At 31.7% G+C, this 26,253-nt stretch overlaps 2 protein-coding genes across 4 annotated transcripts; one reads left to right on the top strand and one right to left on the bottom strand.

Annotated features, from left to right (window-relative positions):
• The first annotated feature begins 5,621 nt into the window (after positions 1–5,621).
• LOC129293462 (dof zinc finger protein DOF2.4-like) lies at positions 5,622–7,331 on the top strand. 3 transcript variants are annotated; one of them, XM_054931451.1, is made up of 3 exons: positions 5,622–5,906; positions 6,138–6,585; positions 6,784–7,331. In XM_054931451.1, the coding sequence occupies exons 1-3, from the start codon at positions 5,844–5,846 to the stop codon at positions 7,194–7,196; spliced, it is 924 nt and encodes a 307-aa protein (XP_054787426.1). In that variant the 5' UTR covers positions 5,622–5,843; the 3' UTR covers positions 7,197–7,331. The 3 variants fall into 3 exon arrangements, with proteins under 3 accessions (XP_054787426.1, XP_054787427.1, XP_054787425.1); XM_054931452.1 differs by having other exon boundaries at positions 6,138–6,561; XM_054931450.1 differs by having other exon boundaries at positions 5,626–5,906; positions 6,138–6,561; positions 6,643–7,331.
• Positions 7,332–15,529: 8,198 nt separating this feature from the next.
• LOC129293031 (protein NUCLEOLAR COMPLEX ASSOCIATED 4) lies at positions 15,530–24,902 on the bottom strand. The gene is made up of 15 exons (XM_054930829.1): positions 24,425–24,902; positions 24,234–24,326; positions 24,067–24,140; positions 23,690–23,751; positions 23,410–23,461; positions 21,707–21,807; positions 20,836–20,927; positions 20,635–20,736; positions 20,129–20,187; positions 19,241–19,415; positions 18,218–18,391; positions 17,725–17,845; positions 16,665–16,722; positions 16,443–16,548; positions 15,530–16,362 (listed from the first exon to the last, which is right to left on the bottom strand). The coding sequence occupies exons 1-15, from the start codon at positions 24,767–24,769 to the stop codon at positions 16,210–16,212; spliced, it is 1,767 nt and encodes a 588-aa protein (XP_054786804.1). The 5' UTR covers positions 24,770–24,902; the 3' UTR covers positions 15,530–16,209.
• Positions 24,903–26,253: the final 1,351 nt, after the last annotated feature.

Raw genomic sequence — 26,253 nt, forward strand, 5'->3', positions numbered from 1 at the left:
TCCTAAATTATAGGATAATTTAATATAAAATTATACATAACAATAAAACTTAATAATAACACTTTACAACTTACTTTTTCAAAATAAAATTTTAAAATTTTAAAAATACCTCTACAAAAACTACACTATAATATCATTTCAATTATCTCTACACTTGAAGAGTAACATTGAAAAAGTATTATTAATAAAATTTTATTTTTTTTAAATTGTCTCATATTTCGAGATAATAAAATGCTTTTAAAGTTGTCTTATAAATTAGGATGGAGAGAGTATAATATTAAAAAATATCATTAATAAAACCTTATTTTTGTTAAATTATCTTATATTTTACGATAATAAAATATCTCTAAAATTATCTTATAATTTAAGACAAAAATAGTACTACCTCCATTCAAAAATATAAGGCATTTTTTGAGGAATTGAATGTTAAAAAATGTAAGGCATTTTTAATCTTTTGATGTGTAATTATTGCCTTTTTTTCTAAAAGTATCCCTATTTATAGTGATTTTATATTTATTATAGAGTATTTAATAGGATTGAATATGAAAAGATAGAATTAGTTTAAAAATAAATAACTACTTCATTAAAAATAAAATTTAATTAAAAATATTTTATATTTTTAAATGGAAGGAGTAATTTTCAAAACAAAGGAATTAATGTTTTAGGCTAGAAACAAAATACATTAAAATATAGGGACCTCAAGTGGGCGGTATGTTTCCTTTTCATAAAAGAAGAAAGTTGACACGCAACGGCAGGAATTACTGTAATTCAATTAAATACTCAATGAGACAGAATGAAAAATGCGTTCTCTCCTCATTGATCCTGGCTACATTAAATGAAAGCACTCAGAGATAGATGCAGATATTTCAGTCATTAAAAAAATATATGTATCAATCAAATTTTAATACATAATAATATGAGATATCTCTGAGTTTGGATATATATATATATATATACACACACACGTCCACCACTTAAATACTATGCAGCTATAGTTAATGATCAGTTATTCTAGGGATAACACTACCTTTCTTTATTAAAAGAGGTATTGAGCAGGGATGGATTCAGAACCAATTTTATGGAAATCAAAATACAAAATTATATAACAGTTCAAAAAAAATTGTGGGCCCCAGCTTTCCAGTGAATCCGTCACTGGTCTTGACTCTGAGCCTAACATTTACATGCTTGACATGTATGAGTGCGTGTGTTTCTTTTTCCAATGAGAGAGGACTAGATTAGAGAGAAATATTTTTAAAAATACTATGCAACTATATGATTCAATATGTTTTGTCATTGTATCGAACTTATTTCTCAGCCTGAGGTAGAGAGAAATATTTTTAAAAATACTATGCAACTATATGATTCAATATGTTTTGTCATTGTATCGAACTTATTTCTCAGCCTGAGGTTCTCATCACTAGTATTTAAATTTATCTCTGGGTATTGATTTGATCAAATATAAGTGAATTATCATCCAAGCCAAACATGATAAGAAACCATTTAATGATATATATATATATATATATATATAGTGCATTAAAGAATGTTTTCCCAAAAAAGTTGTTTACTGGAATTTCAGAGTTAAAATAAATTAACGTAATAGCATGTATGTGTAGTATTTGGGATATATGCTGGATATATAGATATTTTATGGTTCGTAAAAGAAATTAATATACGATAAAATTTACTATTTTCCTGAAAAGTAGTCATAAATCATAACGTTTTTTTTTTCACTAATATTGGTTAAAAGAAAATATTTGGAATGAAAATAATCAAGAATCCAGATATTCACCATTTAAAAATCTTAAAATCGTTTGTTTCTTAGTTTTGCTATGGAAGATTAACGTAATGTATTATTGAAAAAGCACTAAGTCACATTCTTAACATTTTTCTTTGGAAAACATTCAATTATGAAAAAATTGATTACATGATGCATCAAATGAATATAAGCGTATATAAATACTTTTTAAGGACTTACTTTATAACATCTTTTTGAAGGACATATACAAATCTTATATTGATCCTTTTTCGTTATCCGATTTTATCCACCAAATATATAAAGTCAATATATATATATATATATGTTTATATTGTGAACTGAAAAAAAAAATGAAAAGGCAAGGAAAAAAAATGAGAAGAGTAAAATAAAAAGAGGTATTCAGATCAATACAAGCCATACTGGTCATGTAGCTCATCATGAATAATAAACCATAGAAAGAATATTAAACATTATTCATAAATTATACCTTCACAAAATAATATATACTGCGAGTTTAAAGAATGAGGGAAATCAAAGACAAAGATTATAATACAATATTTAAAAATGTAACGAGAAATGACGAGCCGATCCCACCAGACAGAGCCAGCTTAAGGTTGAAGCTATGCATGAAAGCAAAATAAATAAGTTTTAAATTTAAATTTGTCGTCCCACGGACAGCTAGCAGAAGGCTGTTCTTGAAGAATCGTTCCCATGATGAACAGTGACACCTAAAGACCATGAAAAGAAATTAATCATTATAAATGACCCTTGAATTTTTAAAATTATAGAGTAGGATACCAAAGTTTTTTTTTTAATAAAAAATAAGTAAATGACAAAAAGGCTTTTATATATATATATATATATATATAGTTGATACATAGTTGCAAATGGTAAAATATGAGTCACAAATAAAAGAATATTAGTTGCAACTGAGTTTTAAAATTTTGAAAACTTTTGTAAATCTTGCAAGCCGATCACATACATGTTGCAAGTATTCGAGGTTCAGTTGTAAATAACGAAAAATTATTTATAAATGGGTTTTAAATTGAACTTATTTTAGGATTACTAAACCTTCTATAATCTACAAATAATTTGAGACTAATCTTTTTCTATTTACAACCAAGCTTCCAATATTTTCTACCGGGCTTTAATTTCATGATTTTCAACTCGGTTGCAAATAAGTAATCATAATCACTGTAATTGCAACTAAACTTCCACGATTTACAACTCATCTTTTACCGTTTTCAACTGAGATATGTGTCAATCATATATAGTCATTTTAAAATATCTACTATCTCTCTTTAAACTTTTGGTGTTTCTCTGTAATTTTAAAAATTTATGGTGCTTTAAAATGATTGATTTCTTTATATGGTTGTCTTGCATGATTCTCCCTTCTGATAATTAATTGCCATTTAATTTGCACGTTTTTTTTAATTCCTTCTCACGTCTCGCGTCAGTGAAACCCTCCATCACTTTCTCCTTTCACACTATCGTTTCAATTTCAATAATCTGGCAGACCATGACTCATTTGAATTAGCCATAACATCTTACATCTACACTATAAATTAAATTTCATTTGTTACTTGTTGGAAGTAATTATAAGTTATTCTCAACACGAATGAAATTTTAACTATAATAAATTGTATAATACACGGGGAGAATAATGTTTCTAGTTTTATATATATATATATATATATAAATTTAGTTTGATTTCTAAATAACTTAAAAAATTTTAAATGAATCTTCATAATATATCAGATTTTTAACTTATAATCTATGATTAGTTTTTAAATTATGACTCGATATTCATTCATCTACTGTTGCTAGTAATATATTACAATAAATATTTTGAATTTTTTGCCGGCAAAATAGTTTGAATTAATATAGTAATGTCAATAAAAGTACAACAACAAAAGTGGTAAAAATATGATGATAAAATGAAATTACACATATGTGATAAAATAATTAAAAATATAATAATATAATTAAAATTAAAATTTATTTATACTATAAATATCTTATTATAAATTTTATAATGACAAGAAATTTAAAATTGAATGAAATTATATGAATCTATATTTATATCCTTCCCATGGTATGTAATGCAAGCTAGCTATTATGCTTTGATTTGAAAATTCACTGCATGATTCTAGGAGGAAAGGGGAGACAAAAGACAATATGCATAATTAATTAATTAATTAATCACAAATTAAAGCTTTGATTATTCTATATGTAACTTTATATCATAGAATGCCATATCCAAATTATTTGCGGCCAATAATCTAGATGAACTGAAGTGCCTAACAGTAGAAAAAAGGTGTATATATTAAGTATGATATATTAGTGGATAATTAATTTAGTATGGAACGGAAAAAAGCATAAAGTAAGCATAAAACATTAATATTACTATTTCTAATGAATAATGAAGATGGTCATAGAACACAATAATGAGTTTATTTTTGCAGGAACCGACCAGTCGAGAAACAAAGGTACATTCGATTGTGACAATTCCACCCCAGACCACCCCCACCATGACTCTTCACCTTTTCCATTTTATATTCAACATTTAAATATCATTATCTTTTTGAATACCTCAATGCTTATTATTATTACAGTGACTGTTAGATTTAAATGTTGAATATATATACATATATATATCTCTATATGTATGGTTATTTGCTCACAAAATTAGATCGTTATTTGGACTACTTGAAACAAATAATCTACTACTCTTTCCATCTCAATTTATAATAATAAGACACTTTTAAAAGTGATTTTATATTTTAAAATACAAGACATTTTCTTAAAAATAAATTTTATTAATTATATTTATTTCAATATTATCCTTTCTTTTTTATGCTAACTCTCTCTCTCTCTCTCCATTAATGTTTCACATATAAGGTTATATTTTTTAAAAATATATTTTTTAAAAAAATATATTTTTAAATTATATTTAATGAATTTTATTAGTAGGTATAATATTGTCTAAAAGTTGTAATATAAATTAGGACGAGGGAGTATTAAACTAGATTTTGGTGCATAATACATATAACATAATTACAATATTTTTCAGAAATGACTATTTGGTCAAATTATTTGAATATTGTTGGACTCAATTTTGGAAAATTCTCCCAAACATATATATTTTCTACATTCATCCAGATTCAAATCTAAAACTTCATGCGTGACTACAACCTTTTCCATCAGCACTAACACATGCTGGGTTTTTTCCCCCCACCAACACACATGTTGCTTAATTATAGGATCAATTTAGTTACTGTTTGAGCATAATGAGAGTAATGAATTTGAATTAAAAACTATTTTTTTTGCCTGAAATCTTGCACTAGCTAGTTAATTACTTTGCCAATTCAATGACTAGTGTGATTTTGAAGGCAGTACTTAATTTGTATACACATCAATATCCATCCATGCGTAATTAATATTGCAAGGGCTAATGTTGATGGCGTCCTGCAATCCTACAGATTTCAATAAAAAAAGCCAAAAAGAAGAAAAGGGTGATTAATTAGATAGGACATAAAAATACTCCATTCCTTTCTATAGGCACTTCTAACTATATCATGATTGGAATCAAAGAAATATGATTAAATCATTAATTTTGTCTGAAAATAGAATAAACTTTTAACCTAATTTAAATAAAAATTTTCATATCTACATTGCATTTTTTCTTGCAGTTAATTAATAGTGGAAAAACGTAAGTAACAACGCATCCAACTCCTTATATTAAAGACCAAAAATTTTTTTTTTTCTAGAAGACAGTCTATAATTGGGATTGAAAGGAGTATAAATAAAACTTGAATCCAAACATGCCCTTCCCTTTTCTCTTCCCCACCCACAGACTCCTTTATCTTTCCACCTCCTCCTGATGCCCCCCTCTCTCTTCAATTTCTATCTGCAACTTCTCTCTCTCTCTCTTCATCTCTCATGCGTTGATGTGATCCCTCCACCCACATACACACCCTCCAAACAAAGAACTCATCAAAACTTTTGCAAAAGAGAGACAGAGAAAGAGAGAAGAAGAAAAGAAGAATCATAAAGCCACTCATACTCTCTCTAATTAAGAGCCATGGTCTTCTCTTCCCTTCCTTCACCCTATCATCTAGATCCACCACCCAACTGGCCTCACCAGGTGATTATTTCTAATTTTACTTCTTTCTTCTTTCCATTCTCATCTTAATCTGCTAATCAAACCTTTCTTAATGCCACAAATGTTCATATATATATATATATATATATTCCTTCCTTTATTCATCTTGTTTTCTATCTTGAATATACCATAGATATATATGGAGTATCAATCATAATTAAGTTTCTTTTTTCTGTCAACCTTTTTTGTTTTATTTTTTTACACTTCCATCAGCAACTTGATCATCAGCAGCAAGGAGTGATTCATACCCAGAATTCCCATGTTCCGGGTCCACCGCTGGCTGCGTCGCCGCCACCGATTGCTGCTGCCATTGGAAGCGGTGATGGTGGCGGCAACAAAGGCTCAACAAGACCGGGATCCATGGCAGATCGAGCTAGGCTAGCGAAGATAGGACAACCAGAAGCAGCACTGAAATGTCCACGATGTGAATCAACCAACACCAAGTTCTGTTACTATAACAATTACAGCCTCTCTCAGCCTCGCCACTTCTGCAAGACTTGCCGGCGATACTGGACCCGAGGTGGCGCGTTGAGGAACGTCCCGGTAGGAGGTGGTTGCAGAAGGAAGAACAAGAGAAGCAAAGGAACTAACAGTAGATCATCAAAATCTCCAAACAAAACAGCAGCCACATCATCAGGTTCCATTATTTCCAACTCTGCAGGTGCAAATAATTCCTCAAGTAACTGTTGCCCTAATAGTAATCATCCTCACTTGATAGGTCATCACTTATTACCATCTCCATTACTCTTCCCTCCAATAACAACATCTCAAAGCTACAATGACTACGACGTCGTTTTTGACTCATCAAACATCAAAGATGCTGAATTTCAAATTGGTTGTAATTCTGCTATTATCTCAGGTGGTATAATTGGCGGTTATAATAACAACAGCTTCATAACTACAGAGCAATGGAAGCTACCAAGTCTTCAGCATCATCAACAGTTTCCAGCAACAACATTCTTGACTAATTTGGAAGCACCAGTAGGGTTATATCAGTTTGAAAGATCAGAAAATGTTGAGATCGAACCTCCAAGGACATTATTATATTCTGGAAATATAGGTAGCGATCATCATCATCAGCATCAACTTAGTAGTACAGTTAAATTGGAGGAAAACATGGATCAAGTGGTGGGATTATCAAAGAGTTTTATGGGTAACTCATCAGAAAATAACAATGAACAATTCTGGGAAGCAAATAATGGAAGTGCATGGAATAGTAGTAATGTTTCTATTAGTTTCGCTTCTTCTTCTTCCACCACCCATCTCCTGTGATTTTTATTGAATCTTTGATCTGTATATGCTTGCTAGCTACTACAAAATCTTTCAACATTTCCTTCTCTTCTTCAAATAGAAATTATTATATCGAAGTCTATATATTCAGACTCTACAATATAGTGCCCTTTGATATGTTGTATGTGTTGACTTATTGCATTTAAGTTTATGTTACTCCTTTGGATCTTTACTTGGGAGAAGAATAGCTGAAGACTCTATGATCATCAGGCGAGGACATGATAGGTGACTCTTGAAGCCATTGTTACATATTGCTCCATTAGTGTTTCTCATTAATGGTTTCACTTTCTTCTTTTTTTGGGTCATGTATTAACATGCTGATCAGAAATCGGCGTATTGGATTCTATGATGTTTTTCATCACTTGAAGGTTATATATATTAAGATAATATATATTTTGTAGCTAAATTGAGTGCAACTTTTTACACTAGAACACTTTCGAGAGATGATGTCGCTTTTTTCCATTTCCTCCTTTAGGCATACTAATTCATTTATGAACTACATCAGATTTCAATTAATTAAAGATTGAATTAAGTCAGATCACAGGTGTGTGAATATCTAGTGGTAATTTTTTCTATTTATATAACTGTAAACTTTAAACTGAACTCTTACATATGTTTAGTATCTGATCATATTTTAAACAGAATTACCTTCAATAAAAAAAATAGCCGTGAACAATTAAAAAAGTTAAATTAAAGAAGAACAAATATCAAATTAATGATAAAACCAAATTTCATATATAATTAATGGGGTTATGCTTTGTATACTTTAGTTACTTTTTTTCTGACCCTTCTTCTTTCTACCATTTGACAAAAAGAATCATATTTCAGTTCTCTTCATCAAAATATCACAGTAGAAAAGATATTCATTTCGAGAGACAACATAATAAGACAGCTTTTTATAAATTAACATTAATTCTAGTGACACGTTACGAATAGATCACTGAGTTCTCACAATTTCTGAAAAGAATAAACTTCTATATATTGTTAGCCAAACACAATATTAACTCTTCCTTGTCAGTGCAAAACTAGTAAACTTCCATATTTAGTGGGTTCGCAAAGAGTGTATATGTCAATAACTTGTGTTGGATATTATATATATGTTCATGAAAGATGATCCGTTTCTTACCCATGCATATGTTTTGTCGCGATTTAATTCTAATGAGCTATTTTAATTTCTAGCTCTCTAGCACACCTAGCTGACTTCTCTATTCATCTAAACTGGAAACTTCAAATTCCAAGACTTTACTTGATCTCATATTTTGATATAACAAGTCACATTTCTTTATCTTTTGTTCTTTCACTTTTCTTTTTTAACACATGAGATTGGCTCTTTTGCCCTTCCAAGGAAAATAAAGCACTATATATTGCATTGGGACCCATTTCAAAGGAGAATCTTCTTCACTGCACAGAGATAAGGTAAGACACTTTTTTTTTTTGAGTAATACGAATATATATATGTACCATATAATTTGGTGGCCAAAATGATTATCTAATTATAAGGAAATTTGACCAAATGAAATGAAATTGTACTTTTTGATGAATATAGGTGAAACTGGTAAGAGTGTAATCGGGGATCATTCATAGCTATCTAGATAGGAATTCAAAGAAACGCCAAAATTGCTCTCAAATCCTTCTTCCATGGATTCACACAAATCAATAATCAATGATATTTACAAGTTGTATTAAGAGACACCACATAGATATTCTTTAATCTTTGAACAATATGTGAAAAAAACCACGTATAATTTTAAGAAAATAACTAAAAATGCAAAAGGCAAAAAGGAGGAGAAACAGAATCATCATCATCTTCCGATCTTTTCATTAAATTATAGGATATATAAACTAAGAAAAAGAACATAGAAATCATCAATGTGAGTGAGCTGATATAGTATAAACTACGTAATGATTACAATAAGGTATTATTGTGATGTAGTATACACTAAGTAATAATTACAATAAGGTATGAGTGAGCTGATGTAGTATACACTAAGTAATGATTACAATAAGGTATGAGTGAGCTGATGTAGTATACACTGAGTAATGATTACAATAAGGCATGATTGTGATGTGATATTGTTACGATAATTCAAATGGTGGGGTTTTGAAGATGGAATCTGCGGTTTCTGTATTTTGCTTTTTTGCAATTACCAAAGCTTGCTGATTGCCTGTTTCCATGGAATAAAGCTATTCCAGTCGCTAAAACACAGTCAAAAAAGTGAATCTCTCTATCCCTTCCTCTGTGTGTGTCTGTGAGAGAGAGAGAGAGAGAGAGAGGGCCGGGGGGGGGGATAAAGCACTGAAATAATAAAATGAAAACGAAAACAGCGAAGGAAGGCTTTTGTTGGTCGGTTGTTACAAGTTCAGTGAAGGGAAAAAATGATCCCAATTTTGTCTATCAAAAAGGGTTTCTCCTAAGGAAGGCCAAAGTTCATTGCGCAATTAATTACTCCACTAATAGTGGAGTGTACTGATGTGTACCGTACACACACATACAAACACAATCGTTTCTTAGTAGGGAAAAAAATTTATATACCTAATATACTTGTTTTCAATTGAATCAAAATATATATATATATATATATATCTTTTATAAATTATTTACTTTATAACAATTTCTTGTTATTATACTAATATTAACACATTAAACTTTACATATCTTGATTTAATTAAATAAAAGTATATTAAACATATAAAGTTAAAGTATATAAATCTTGCCCTCCTTAGTATTAGTTTTATAAGTAATTAATAAGTACCTATTTTAGTCAGGGCTAATTAAAGAAGTAGTAACTTTAGTTATATACAAGGCTATATATCCACACAAAAAAACTTAATTATATAACTAAACTAGCAAATAATTTGTTCTCTGCCATACTTTTCTAAAACTAAGTCTCTCTCTCTCTCTCTCACGCTCAGAGTTCAAAATCTAGTAATGATAATGATGATGACGATGATGATAAATTTCTAAGTCTAACTATGTGCATCATAATAAAAAGATGTTATCTTTCCACCAAAATAAACACTGTTATCTTTCACCAAGGTATAGCATGATACCAATTGTTGGTCAAATAGGAAATAGATCGAACTATTAATAAGCATCGATCTTAGTAAAAGGGGTTATGCTCGGCCACTTAATCGCAAAATCTCGGATGTTGACGTAAGTTCATAGCAAAAATAATCTAAAGGTAAGTTGAAGTATCAAAAGAAAAAGTTTCAGTATCTAAAACGTGTTGCCGGCGAGCCAATTAGCATGCACACCAATTTGATTTCCTAGACATGTGGTTAAAAGCAGAGTTTTAAAAACCGAACCGAACCGGCTGGTTCAACCGGTTGAACCGGGAACCGGCTCCTAGTCTAGTTCGGTTGACTCCTAAAAACCGGTCAACAGAGAACCGGTCAACAATCGATTAAACCGGTCAAAAACTGGTAAAACCGGACAAAAACCGGATCGGTTCTCATGAAAAAACTGAAAAAAAATTAAAAAAATAAATTAGAATTAAAATTAAATTACATCTTTCTTGATATTTAAATGAAAAACTTCAGTTATAATTAATATTAATTATGTATTTATCAATTAAAAATTATATTATCAAGCATCTATAATATATTTTTGAAAAAAATGCATATTTAAATGTATTTTTTATTTAATTATGATACATAAATTAAAAATTTATTAATTTAATATCAATCGGTTCGACCCCGATTCGACCACGGTTCGACCAATGAACCGTGAATCAGTGCCTCGTCCGGTTCAATGATCGGTCCGATTTTTAAAACCTTGGTTAAAAGTGACAATCCAATCACACAATAAAAGATCTTGAAATTCTCTGATCCAATTGTTGAGCGGATAATTTTGAAAATGTTCATATATAGTTGATAAGTCTCAAAAATCAACAGAGCTTTGTGGTTTTGGCAGTCTGAAACCTCAAGGATTCCAGGCAATCGCCTAACGTAAGTCATGTTCTACCTCTTGTCTTTCATCCTTATTCTTACCATTCACAATCATATATATATATATATGAAGAAGAAAAAGGAAATATTAACACGTATAATATAATCTTAATTTTGTTAATAAAAATAATATGCTTTTTTTTTCGCTAGTCAATAATAACATGCTTTAACTTAATTCTTTTGTGTTCGAATAATGTAAATTGTTAACGAATCAAAAGTTTATATGTATCAACCTATAGATTAGATGAGTTATACTTGTTTAACTTATGAGTTAAAATGTTAAATGATCCAACAACAACAATAACAACAAATTTTATTTCATTAGATATGGTCAGTTAACCAAGAATAGGTCTTGCTCAATAATTTTCATGATATTCTTTTTAATCTTCCTCTACCACTCTAAAAAAACCATTTTTATTTGTCTTGGATTTTTTGCTTTATATCTCAATCCAACCAACAAAAAGTATATATTTTTGTAAGTACAAAAAGTTGGTTCCAACAACAGTAGAAAATAATCAAATATCTCTTACAAGGTATTAATATATCTTATAAATAGGATTAAAATAAATACTGTTTCTCTATCTTATAAATAAAACTAAAAAAATACATATAGCAACTCATATCCCTGATTCTACTACATGACCTAGTCCAACCAAGCATAGAGCTGTCATAGGTTAGGCTATGCCATCATGGTTCAAAAAATATCTTTTTTTCAAACTAGGGGACCAACTATTGTATGAGCATATATAACCAATAAAAATTAGTCTAATTGATAAAAATTTAGACCATAACTCACAAGATTATAGATTAAAATCTTAGTTTTGATGTGAGAACTTTGTTAGTGCATGATTTGTAAATACCTTTGTAAGACATGTCCCAATTTTGATGAGCCCCTCGTACTCAATTTACCAAAACTTTTTTAGTGTAAAATATATATATATATATATATATTATTTTTCAAGGGAAAATGAGGAGGTTATATTTGTGTTGTGGTACCAAACACGTGGTAAGGTAAAGAGGTGGTAAGTGGGGTTGAAGGGGAGAGAGCTCGGAAATCCAAGCAAGCAAAGAAGGAGACATGGACTGGGCGTGAATGAAAATGGCGTGCTTGTGTGTTTTGTTTGGTTTGCAGCTTTTGCTTTTATAAGTGACGTCCCTCTTCCTTTCTTCCTTTTGATTCCCTTCTCTCTGGTTCCCTCACTCACTCTCTCTCTCTCTCTCTCTGCCCCCACGTTCCCTCCCTCAAAACTCAATCATTCATCCTTCCCTTCCTTCTCCCTCACTTCCATTCATCTCCAAACCTCTAAACTGGATTACCATTGGAAACAAGTCCTCTATTTAATATACTTTAGATGAAGATGTGTGTGTGTGTGTAAGAGAGAGAGTGATAGGCTCAATGTTTTAAGATTTTTTATCAAGATATGATGTTAAATTCGCTGCTATATATACGTTCCTCTAAGTAGACCTTCTTTCCATCAACCAATGCATCAATCGCACAAAAGGTTAGTTTAACACAATGAAATATTGGTGAAACAACATAATATTGTATAACACAAGAAAAGAGAAAGCACTACTGTGAGATAAAATAATGGACAAAGAGGCAAAATTAAAATACTCACAAGATTGTCAATCAAAAGCATCCAATAACTCAAAGTGAAAAAAACAAAGGATAAAAATACCTATAACATTATCTAAATTAGTGTAAGAGTGACAAATTTATTAAATTTCTTAATTTTGACTATTTAGCTGACACTTAAACAGATATTAACAATTTTTTTCATTGACATAAATTAAAAAAGAAGCAAAAGTACTGACAAAATCATCAATTAGGGACATCTAATGACTTAAAGTGAGAAAATTAAAGAACACAAATACCCAAAACGTTACTTTAATAGGTATAACAATGACCAATCCGTCAAATATTTCAAACATTAACTGTTTAACTGACACTTTAGCTTAATAAAAATTAACTATTTTTTCACTAACATGGACAAAAAAAAACATTTCTAGGTGGAATTTTACATAGGCTAATCGATTATCATATGATGATTTGATAACAGGAAAATATCATTTTGATCAAACAAATTAAATAGCTCACTTCTTAAAAATTCTTATACTATTTAAGCTTTTTTCTTGATGATCCGAGTTGATAAAGAAAATTCATGCAGCTCAATTTTCTCTCCAACTTCATGTGTAACATTGCATGTCTTTTTAGCCACAGTTGCTCAGGTTCAAATACTCAGTTAACAGGGTTTTAGAACATGGTGCTTAATCGTCAACAATTAATACGACAAAATAGGACCCTCGAGATCAAACATGAAAAATTGTCTCGTAGGTGTTTGTAGTAATACGACGCTTCTGCATCTTTTTTGTCAAAATATCTTATTCATTTTTCAAAATATTCAACGCTTTTATTTTTTAAACGAATTGATTTTTTTTTTATAATTCATATATGTTTGTATGCACGTAAAGATGCCCTGTTACTCCTATCATGGAATTTAAACAAAAAATATTTCACCTGTCACATTAGGCCCTGTACTCATATTTTTCAATTTCATTAACTAAATCTGGAAAGTTAGTATACTATGTGCGCTTAAGATTTATCGCTGGACATACTGTTACAACTTCCTTTTGTTTTTCGGCCAATATAACTAAGTGAAGTTTTGGGCACATAAATTTATGGAATGGAAAACTTATGCCAAACATAGTCACAGTGGTCCCAGAAAACGTAGAAATGATGAAAAATGGATCATGGACAATGGACCTAACTCTTTCGATTTATTGGGTCTGGATCATGGACCCCTTTCAAGTAAGGCCTGCAATAGCTAGTAGGAAAAGCCCGAGTATTTCAAGCCTGGCCCAACTGATGTTCCACTAAAATGGACTTGAAATGATAAGGGAGGTTTTTGTAAATATGGCTCATGTTATAAGATTAAACTAAAAAAAAACCCAACATTTATCATACTTTATATTATAGCTAGTTTATTATATTTGTTGATAATATATTATTATATATCAATGATAAATCACTTTTAAAATTTTAAATTTTTAACAATAAACTCCTTGTATATTAATATGAACCCATTATACTCTTAAATTTTTAAAAATTTAATCCATATTTTTTAGACATAAGATTTTCTTTTGGGCTAATGGATCAATTTATCCTAGAAAAATTCACCTAAAAGAAAATAATAAAAAAAAATGACCATGGATTGGGCTAAATGTCCTGAAATCCCTATGTCCGTTGCTGACATATATTGTTTTTGAAATGATCATATTGACATCTTTTTAAAAAAAAAAATACAAATCTCACCACAGTTGGTCACCGAAACTATAGTGATCAGAGAATTATTGAAGATGAGTGAAACTAATTAAGTTGAAGGAGTGATTATTTTATTTCTTTTTTATTTTTATAACAACGACTATTTTATTTCATCAAATGACAAAATATTAGCTAGTAACAACCAATTTTCTCAAATTTATTTATCAGTGTTTAAGTTAATGAAGCCCTATAACTAAATGACCAGTTAAATTAAAACAATGATCTCATCATTTTATCAAATGACCAAATACTCAACTAGTGAGAACTAATTTTCTCAAGTGAAATAGGGAAGAGTTACTAAAGCATAAATAATTAAACTCAATCACGAAACTAATGTATTGTTTCCCTCCCAACATCATCAACTTGTCCAACCCATCGAGTAAGACAAGTTTCACCATGTTAAACCCTTATTATCCAAGCTAAACCAAGTTGACTGCTAAACAATCAATCTCTATATACACGGTTAATTTGTGGAATATTGGTAGAGGTATCGAGATGAACCAACCCAGCCAATAAACCTAGATAATTGATTGGGTTTAAAGTTAGGCTTGAAAACTTGCATTATTATTATTTTTATTTAAATTTCTAATCATGTATTACATGTATAGAATCTCCAAAGGGATACATTCGCAACCAAATTTACTTGTTTTCTTGAATCCATACTGAAGTTCATACCTAATCTTAATTGCAAGTATGGAAACAAGAAAAATGGCACACCAAATCTTTTCTGACAAGAAGAAAACGTAAAGGACTCATTGGAGAATACAGAAAATATAAAATTTGAAGTTATTGTCTCTTTGTTTTTTTAAATAAGAAAGCATGCATAAAAATAAAAATAAAAACTGCGATGAAGAGCATCAGATGATCACCAAATGAAGCTTGGAGATAAATTAGCAATCAATTATATATAATTTCATTGGCAAGATTAGAGATCATGTTACTAAACTGTCGAGCAAGTGTAGTTTGAGTCTAGATCTTACAAAATGCTCTTTCAAATATCCAAGTTTCATGAGGAAGATGGAATTAGGCTACAAAATCCCGAAGGTGCCAGAGGTTGTAACTCCATTCAAGTCAGTTACATTCATGAATTCTTTTCAGGAGACACAAGATTAACTTTGTAACCCTAGAATGGGACTTTACATAATGTCTAGGGGCCCATGCACAACATTAAGAATAATAAAATACATAAGGATTTGCAAAAATGAGTGTAGAGATTGTTGGTGAGAAACAAAACTAGGCCACATGCATTCCTCTCCATAACATCCACCTCTTAATGAAAACATCAATATTGAGTACAAGTTTTTTTAAAAAAAAAAAACCATTTCAAAAGACTAAATTGTTATATGAGAGCCCCTCACTTATAAACCCCACTACCCTTGTAAAGCTTCCTAATATCAGACTCAACAATATACCACCATAAAGTCAATAATTTGACACGTTTCCATGATCGTCTTCACCAAATAAAAGAATATGTATCATTTGACCTTTGAAAATTATACTCCCCTGCAATATTGGATCATCCATAATGCTGTGTATTTGCTGAAGAAACTAGAATAATCATTGCTAGAAACTGGGATATCAGTCTTTCCTTTTTCTTTTCATAGAAATTCTGTCAAATGTGCAGATTAGACTACAAAATTCTGCATGCGATTTAACTGTCAACTTTTCCACCTTTAATCTTAGGACCCCAATTATTTTGCAGATTTTGTGGGTGATGCACATGTCTCACGGACAATCTTTTCGTTGCCGTTTAGCAGGGCTGTAACAATCATCTTCTGCTTCCAATTTGAAAGTCCAGCAAGCAAAATCAGCCTCTGAAAACACACAGGGAGTTTCCTTGTAGAATGCTAGTGGAACCTGCTTTACCCTCCGCCTTAACTGCAAGTTAATTGTATAAGTGCTTCTTCAGTTTGTGAAAACAATATAAACAAACAAAGAGAAAAACATTCATATATCACCTCGTCTCCAAATACTGTGGCATATGAACCTGAACTGAAATCCTCAACCTTCATTTCACTTGTTTTATTCCTCACCGTCAAATCAGTCCCAAGAGACAAAGAAAACCTAATAGCAAAACAAAGGGATGTGAGATTCAGGGTAGTTTCTCCAACTGTCAAAACACGGTGGCAAACATGGAAAGTAAAAACAAGAGGACAGTAGTCAAGCATCAACACACTTGCCTTGAAACAGGAGGGCAGTGGTGTTGAAGAATGGTATCTGTCTCCCAAAGAGAACTCCCTGAAACAAGACATCTCATTAGCTGAAAATTTTAGGGCTAATAGAGTAATTCCACTTCCCATTTATATTTGAAAGACAGCTACACTTGAAAAATTTTAGAGCCAATACAGTAATTCCACTCCATAAATACTTCCTCCAGTCCAAAAAATAAGTAGCTTTTAACAATGATTTGCGCACCAATAAAATCCTTACTCCCACGAAAATGCATGTTGTTTTTCCTCTTTACACTAAGTTCCAATTTATAATGGGTGAGAAAAAAGTCATAAAACCACAGACACAAGAATCTAAGTTAATAAATACAAAGAGTAAAATGGAAAAAAGAACAAACACATATTAAGCTGCTTATATTTTGAACTAAAATTAGCTAGAAGAAAATACTTATATTTTCGACTGGAGGGAGTATATTTGATAGACAACCACATTTGAAAAAAATAGGCAGAGAATATATATTTCAGTAAGTACTAAAAATTGATATATTCACACTTGCCAATGCACTAGTTTCACTGCTTAAATGGTTCCAAATATTAATACCTATGGCTGATAGAATCTTTCTGCACAATCTAAAGTTCTTCAAACTAGCCTACACAGTTATCTTGATCAAACAAGTGATAACATATGAGATAATGAATGAGACAAAGAAACTGCCAACTACAAGTTTTAATCTTGATCTCAAAACACTTCAGATAATTTTCTCGAAAACAAGAATTAAGCAGTGAAGTTCAAGTGCAGTAATTGCATGTATTGATAATATGATGTAGCGTCAACACAAGAAGCGAGCAGTCTAACAAGAGTCCAGGAGGAGCTGGCAAAATATGACAGATGTATCAATCCAATGGTGTAAGAAAATAATTCACAGCCTGCAAGAACTAGCTGAAATATGCAACATGTATGTACCACAGTTGTTTTATTCAGTTATACCAGCCATGCAATTCTCTAAACTTTAGGGAATTCAATATACCAAAGTCAGGTAGAAGAATAAGTTAAACTAGAAAAGATGCTTACTCATTGCCCTAGTATTCTTGGGATTAGTTTCCCCATCGTTGAAGTCGTCAATGCCTGATTTCTTCTGGTAGGGCATAACACCAGTCTTAGATTCATCTTTCCCTTCCTCATCACCATCCTCCTGCTCATAGAAGAAATTATCGTCCAATCAGTACAGACAGAAGGCAGTTATTTTACTAACAGATACATCAAATGTTTAGCCAAGAGGAGCACGCTTTCAGAATTTGATACACAAACAAGATACCACAGCAATAGAAGATCAAAGGGCAATGCAAATTGCCCCGAAAGTTACATGAAGAAATTGAAGTTGTTATGACTGTCACTTAATTGAACTATATTCTTGGTCACATAACAAAATTGCGTCTTTATGCAGCCAACGGACAATGAATTCTTGTTATCCTCAATGGCAGTTTCAGCAACGCAAGCACAAAATCCAGGAAAATATAATAAATGTAAGAAAATGAATTAAAAAAACAAGGGTACTATGTTTCACCCGATGAACCAAGCAGTTGATTGAAGGATGTCTCCGCAAGAGATTATGAATCAAGGCAATGATAACCAATGCTCCTGAAGGAGAAACTAAAAGCAACAACCTACTCAATTTCTTCGCAAAGGAAGCAGCCAAATAAGCTGGAAGTAATTCTGACTTAAGGCAAGCATCAAGAAGCTGCAGATGCCAAATTATAAGCGATCAAAAATTGGCAATTAGCAAATGTAAAAGATTAACATAAACTTCAAAACTTAATCAAATGTGTTCAAATATTTTAATTTTTCCCATGTGAGATATTCAAGGACAAGTTTTGCCTGTCTCAGCCTCTCAGGTTTGGCAAAGTGTTCTGTATGATGACCTCACCATGCTCATTTAATGGCTACCTTTGAAACACTTGTGAGACATGCACCTAGAGGGCAACACTGTTTTGATGCATCTTTTCTGTTTTCAGTCAATTTTCTGTTGCGCCATTTCACCATTTAGTTCACATTAAAAGATTACTTGTTATTCAAACATGTCCAAAACCTACAGTAAAATAGAAAAGGATAAATATAACTTTTAGTCCCTGTACTTTACTCTCGTTTTGCTTTCAGTCTCTATATTTTTTTTTTTTAGGTCCCTATACTTTTGTTTTCCATCATTTTTGATCCCTCTATGAGCAAAGTATAGGGACCTTGGAATGACCCAAAACAATGAAAAACAAAAATGTACCGACCTAAAACACCGAAAAAAAAAATATAGGGACCAAAGCCAAAATGCAAGTAAGTATAAGGACCAAAAATTATGTTTATCCAATAGAAAAATATATGTTGCTCAAAGGTCTACACCAGACAAAATTTCTCGAGCACGCCTACTAGGTCTAAATATCTAATGATGCATCATGTCTTCTCATCCAATGAAAACATAATTTGTGCATCATTTTGGGGGCAGGGCAGGGTGGGAGCATGATTTATGCTGTGAATATCCAAATTTTTCCTCTCAACCTGTTAATTATAGTATATTGATAAACAGTTAACTGAGCTTCACCTGAAAAAACTTAGCTCGATGTTTAGCCATAAAGATAGCTGGAACTAAAAGAGCATAGAGTTTCTCATAGAAATCTGGGTATTCCAAGCCATGCTGGGTCACCAGGACATGAAGGCTGCTAAGAGCCATGACGCTAACAATACCCCCAACATCATATGATCTTGTTAAGAAATCACTGCATATAAATAAATTAACATTAACAAGTCAACATCAACAAACATAAAAAAATTAAAGGGAAAATTAATAAACTTATCCTTATAGTTTCAGTGAGTTGTCAACTCAGTTCCCCTAGTTTATGAAATCGCAAACCAGGTTCCTAACTCGTCCAACTAAGAACTAACTTGGAACCATATCAGCACCATGAGGGATCTAAAAGCCTCATCATTGCTCCCATGTTATCCCCATATCCAAATCATATTTTGACCCCAAACCTGGCTCTGCTTCAATCTTCCTTCTACAAGACCTTTGATCGATTTCTTCTATTGCAAGATCGCATTTCTATGCATCTCTGTCAAAGAAGAAATCGATTGTGTAACAAAAATCAACTGTGTTGAAAAAGAAGAGAGATCAATCAGAGGTCATGTAGAAGGAATATTGAAGCAGAGTCAGGTTTGGGTTCAAGTATGGGTTGGCTAGGAGGGTGACATGGCATTAGTGATGGGGCTTTTTAATCCCACATGGTGCTGGACTGCTGATAGGTTCCAGGTCAGATCTGGGTTAGATGAATCATGGACTGAGTCCGAGATTTCATAAAACTAGAGAGATTGAGTTGTAGGTTTTGAAAATATAGGGTAACACTGTAAGGATGAATTAATTAATTTTTCCCAAAATTAAATTTATTCAATGAAGAAAAATAAAAATTATACTTTATGTATCACAAACACTTACCATAACATAATAGGTTTTGTCAAGTGAGGAATAACTGCTTGATGAAGGTTAACGAGAACCTAGTAATAAGAAAACCATGTTGCTCACAAAATAAATAAAACATGGCGACAGCTTATCGCATTAATAGGAGATAAAGATAAAGAAGGTGATAACCAGAATCACAGCTTCAATAGGAGATAATGAAAGTTGGCACCCAGAGTAATGATAAAAAACTGTTAAGATTTCCTGACGTCCATAATTCAGGAACAAAAGGAAATTATCATTCACTGAATTTTGCTGGGGCCCAAACTTAAGCACCCAAAAGTACGGACCAAATATTTGAAGCCAGGGTTTTCAAGTTGGTAATATTCTCATAACATGGCAAATACATAGAACAACAAAGGCCTTAATATACAAGCCTTTTGATTTTTATATGAAATAACCATATATTCTAACATTTCAGGACACAAGAATACAGATGCCACTCAAAAGTATAAGAGAAGAAGTTCAAGAACCATGAAGATTACCTCCTTGTACACATCAAGTGGAAGTGGCAATCTAAGATATGAAATCCACGCTTTGGTAAATTTTGATTTCATCTTTTTGGCAACTTTGTCTGCAGAAGTTTCCTATGTGAATAACACGAAATAAGAAAATTAATTGTTGGATCGTACTATCTAGAAGGTAGCATTGAACTTTGCAACACCAAGAATCGTGCAAAAATTTACATTACTATTATGCTTCTCAGTCTTCATCTGGTTATCATCTAAATCCACCTCCTTAGAAAGTTGTTCATGATCATGTTCTTTGGATAAAAGACCTATTAATTAAAATACAAAGAAACTTTAATTTCCATTAACAAGAAGAAAATAGCATTCTACACATATTCCAAAACGAACACACCAACCCACACGTGTAGATAGAGAGTAAATTAAAAAGTAACCTAAGAATTAAATAGAAAAAAACACCAAGAGAATGAATAAAACAATAAGAATTAAATGCAAAAATTAACACATCTCAAACAAGTCGGTTGATGCATGGAAGTGTTTAGTGTCATTTTATGTCCAAAGATGCCAGTGAGTTGATGTAGATGCAACTTTATGATAGTATGTGAGTTAGCGTGAACTATACACTGAACTAAACTCAGCTGTACTAAGATAATATTGAAGAAATAACATTCATCAATGCCATCTCAGTTGAATCAATAATATCAGGTGAAGAATCTCTGAAAATACTGACAATACATTATGATGAAGGTGAAACCATGACCATCACAATGTAGGCAATATAAACGATGATGGCATAAATAAGGTGCTATTATAAGGACTTAGAAGCAAGTGATTTAAAGTTACAAGAAACTGACAGGTAAGTAGCAATTTAATTTCATTATTTTTATGGCCTATTTAAGTTTTATTATTATTTCTATTTTCAGGAAGGCAGGCACATTAAACACACCATGCAAACAGCCAACCCAACTGGCCCACGTCTCACCCTAGGGCTGACACGTCACAGGTCATAGTCAATGGGAGTACAGCATTACATCTCATGATTCATGACTTCTGGGAAGAAGTGATGATAACAAAAATAGTATGTAATTACCTGATTCACTCCACATCTCAATACTAGATGGTTTATCCAAGCTTTCAAGATGGGGGACATGTGATATAGTACAATACATATTGCGGATGACATGCTCCAAACTGAAAAAGTAGATTCCCACATTACCAATAGAAATAAATCAATACCTGATTAGTTAAGTGTATCCATACATCAGGAAGCAAAATATGTCATTTAATTTGTAACAGAACATTGCTAAGCTTCCAAGCTAAACCTATTAATTAAGCATTGTGTCCATTTTGTCCAACATGGCACAGTATTTTAGCAATAAAAAAATAAAAAATTGCTAACTATCACCAGCATGATAAGGCATGTCTATTACAGGACAATCTTTTTGTAAAGAAATCAGTAGCCAACTACTTAGAGATAGGCTTATATTTAAGCATTGCCACACCTTATTTTCAAGTATGTTGCATTACATGCATGTCCAGCCATGACACTTCCACAACACACATTGGACATATGAGGAAAAAATGTTCAAACACCTGCTGAACATGGATCGGACTTCAGCCGAACATGACTCACACTTGAATGACCAAAAGGGGGGAAACAGAAGAATGAAAGACTAGATGACCATTCTTGATTAGGTGAGTAAAATTTTTCCCTTTTTTTTTTAAACCTGAATAATTGGGCCTCTATAGATTAACAACTTTTGATTTAAGATCTGTTTAATGGACCATACAAGCCATGGTTGTATTAATTCATTAATACAACACTTTAAAAGATTATCATCTGTTTGCTCCGAAAATACAAGTATAAGCTTATCTAGCGAATCTCTCTTATGCACCATCATGATAATTAAGTTATATAACATTATGGACAGGCAATAAGCAAGCACTTGACTGAAATGTACCATGGACCAAAAATGCTTGTCAAAGAATTTCAAGTTAGGCTAATGCCCGGCTCAACCCATGCACATCCCACCAAGCTTAGATGAAGCAGCGTGGTGTTAAATCAAGCAAGGCACTATGCTACCCCAATATCTACCCAGCCCCTTTTTTGGTGCACCTTGATCAGTTTTTTTCTTTAAATGATAAATGAAGAACTTTCATTTATCTAAAAATTAATATAACACAATAAATTTTGGATAAATACAGTGTACATTCTAGTAAAGGATTCTTTTGTCAGTAAAAGAAAGGGAATTTTAAATTTCAATTGGTGCTGCACAATGCGTCAACCCATTGACTATGTCACGCCAAACAGTGTTCTGTTACAAATTAAATGACATATTTTGCAAGAAAATAATCAGATAATATCCTGTTTTTTTTTTTTTGGGGAACCAACAATTGTATAACATACTTGGAATACAAAATAATGATAACTGCGCCTTCCTCTAGAAGTATCTCTCTCATGAAGAGCTTTAAAAATCTAAATGCCATGTCATGTTATGTTCTATATTTTTTGAAGTTTAACATATGTATCCATGCATGCTTTACGTAGACAAGGAAATTTGATCGATTTTATACAAGATGGTCAGGTAGCTCAATTCTCCAAGATTCTAGAAGGAATGGTGGCAATAGAATCAAACAAATCACACTCAAATGGCTTTACAGTAATGAAAAGAGCATCCCATACATACAACGTTAAATAACTACAAACTAGATGATAATCTACACCAATTAATGAAAGAAATGGAAAGGAATAGAAGTATGCAGAAACATAGGATCGATATAGGCTATACTAACCTTGGGTTCAATGGACTTTCATTAAAGCCATCTTCATTTGCAATTTTAGAATCTAACAAGGACAAAAAACTAAGATGTCATCCGGAAATTACTCAAAATTCAGAAACTGGAAAAGAATATCATTCAAAATTTCAACAAAAAGATAGATGACCAGAGGACTAGTAGAATTGTCCCTTTGGGAACATCTGACATAATTAGAATGATAAGAAGATTAGCATCAACCCGTGCAAGAACTTGACATGTCGAGAGGACTTAAAGGTAGGTAGGCCAAGAAAAGTACCTGATCCAACTTTTCCTTCCAATGTCCTAGCAAACCTTCCCAGGCTTATATATGTAAAATAACTGTATCAAGTAGAATTGCAATTCAGCAGAATAGCTCAACCTTTTAATTGACATCAGTAATGTATTTAATGGGCAGAATAGATAAAGATTAAAATAGATGCAACGGAATATCTGAAATTAGAAAAATGAACGTATTGATTCTGACAATTCGGTGCAGCCTGTTCAACACAGACAAAACATATGTAATGTAAATTGTTGCAGCCTTTTATACTATTGAAATAATTGAAATATAGTAGGGCGGCAGTACATAGCAAGGTATAAACCAACCAAAAGGAATGCATATTTCACAAAGAAAATGATGGCAACATATTATACCGGACGTCCATATATCTGAAATACTTTGATGAGAGCAATTCCACGAGAAAAACAACTGCATCAGAAGAGTGAACCTGAAATTAAGAAAATATGAACATCCTACCCAATCAGATAATGCGACCAATGTTGGACTCGCAAAGCTATGCACAGGCGAATTGATAACTTACCATACTATGCAAAAGCTTGTGATATATAGATGAGGAAAACTTCCCCCCATGTGCCACCTTCACAAATTCCATTATAGCATCTAACAGAACCTCCTGTTACGTTACCCAAAAAATGAGGGGAAGAATCAGAAATTTAAAAAGAAAAAAAAAAAGCTTCTCCATTATGAGAAAAATGATATTCAGGCACTGACCTCAAGTGTTTCGTCGGATTGTGGGGATACGAAAACTTCAATAAGCGAATTAATGAAGTCATCGAACTTGGAACGGATCCAAGTGCGGTATATAAGTTGGGGGTCATGGCTGGATTTGTCAAGTGGGGACGATGAAGATGAAGGAAGGTCGGGAAGGAGGGGAAGGAAGAAAGATTGGAGAGAGAGAAGGGATTCGAGAACATACTTAGGAGGGGAAGAAGGGGAAACAAAGGAAAGAAGAAGAGGGAGGTTGTTGATGTGAGCTCGGGAGGACAGAAGCTGAAGGCCCAGGGTTTTCACATCAGACAGACTATGGCTTTTCTTCCTCTTCTGCTTGGATGCCATGCTCGCTCGCTCCACAAGATGGCCACTTTAGGGGTTTAGTCTTAGCAAGGCAAAGGTTTTAACTTTTGTAAGCGTCCCCAACCCAGGTCGTTGCCACCATGTCTAGGCTGAATTTAGAGTCGAAATTCCGACGGGACTGGCTGATTTGGGCTCGACCTGAACTCGAACAGGCCAATTTTTTAAAAATCTTGGATAGTCAAGTCTAACTCGAATTTCTTTAAATTTTAGGCAACTCAAATATTTAAATTTAATTTTTAAAATTATTTTTAATTATTTTTTTACTTTAAAATTAATTATTTTATTTTATAAAAAATATAAAAATATATTTTTTAATACTTAAATGATGTCTAAAACTCGAATATATAATATTTTAATATAAAATGATCTAAAATTTAAAGAATTAATTAATATTTATTATATTTTATATATTTTTAAAAAATATAATTTTTTTATTCGGGTATTCGAGCCTATTCGAGTCGGCCTAAATAGATCCAAACATAAAAAAAATATTTTAAGCCCGGCCTTAAATTTTTTCGAGCAGATTCAGTCTAATCTGTCGAGCTTGGCTTGAATTACCGATTCTATCTAGACATCATGTCTGCGGCTATATAAGTTCTTTTATATTTTGGACCTGAAAATACCGGTTCAGTTATTTAAAACAAGGCAGTGCTCTTATCCCAAAAAAAGAAATACAAGGCAGTGCTAGACAGAGAGCGGAGCGCCAGGAGCATGGGCTGACCCGAGAGTGTATCATTATGGCTTGGGCTAGCCCATACTTTATTTAAAAATTAGGATCAACAACTCGGCCTAAGCCTGATGATTCAGTTTGAATAAATTTTGAAAATCTTAATCCTAGATTTGGGAGTTTAAAAAATTTAGATAAAGTATATTTTTAATTTTTTAATTTTATATAAAGTTTTAATTTTATAAAATATTTTTATTCTTTTAACTCTAACATTGTTAGTTTCGAATAATTATTTTTTATGTCAATCATTGTTATTTTAAAAAAATTAAATTTAATATGTCAATTTTTAAAAATGTTTTATCAATATTTAAAAGTTTAAAGCAAAAATTTATTGAAATAAAACTAACATATGTGTACTTTAATAAAAAAACTTTATTTACTTCAAGCTTATTCAAACCACACAAATAAGCCGAAAAGAATTTAGTCCAGGCCCAAATTCAAATGGGTTCAACCCAAATTAACTACTTATAACATGGTAATTTTTATTAGTAACATAAAAAATAATAGTAAGGAAATTTGTAATAAAAAAATTAGGGTTAATTTTAAATTTCAAAAAATGAAAGAAGCGTTGTACAAGTATCTCAAAATTAAGAGGAGTCTCATATATTTAAAACCATTATTTTATAATAACTCTTTTATTTTGGATACATCCTTGTAAGTTTTTAAACCTTAGCACATTATGCCAACTACCAAAGATGGAAGGGCGGATGCCCCCACAAGTTTAAATTTGTAGAAGTTA

This window comes from Prosopis cineraria, unplaced genomic scaffold (assembly GCF_029017545.1).
Source record: "Prosopis cineraria cultivar Desert tree isolate PC_DT_omini unplaced genomic scaffold, ASM2901754v1 PC14, whole genome shotgun sequence".
Lineage (NCBI taxonomy): Eukaryota > Viridiplantae > Streptophyta > Magnoliopsida > Fabales > Fabaceae > Prosopis > Prosopis cineraria.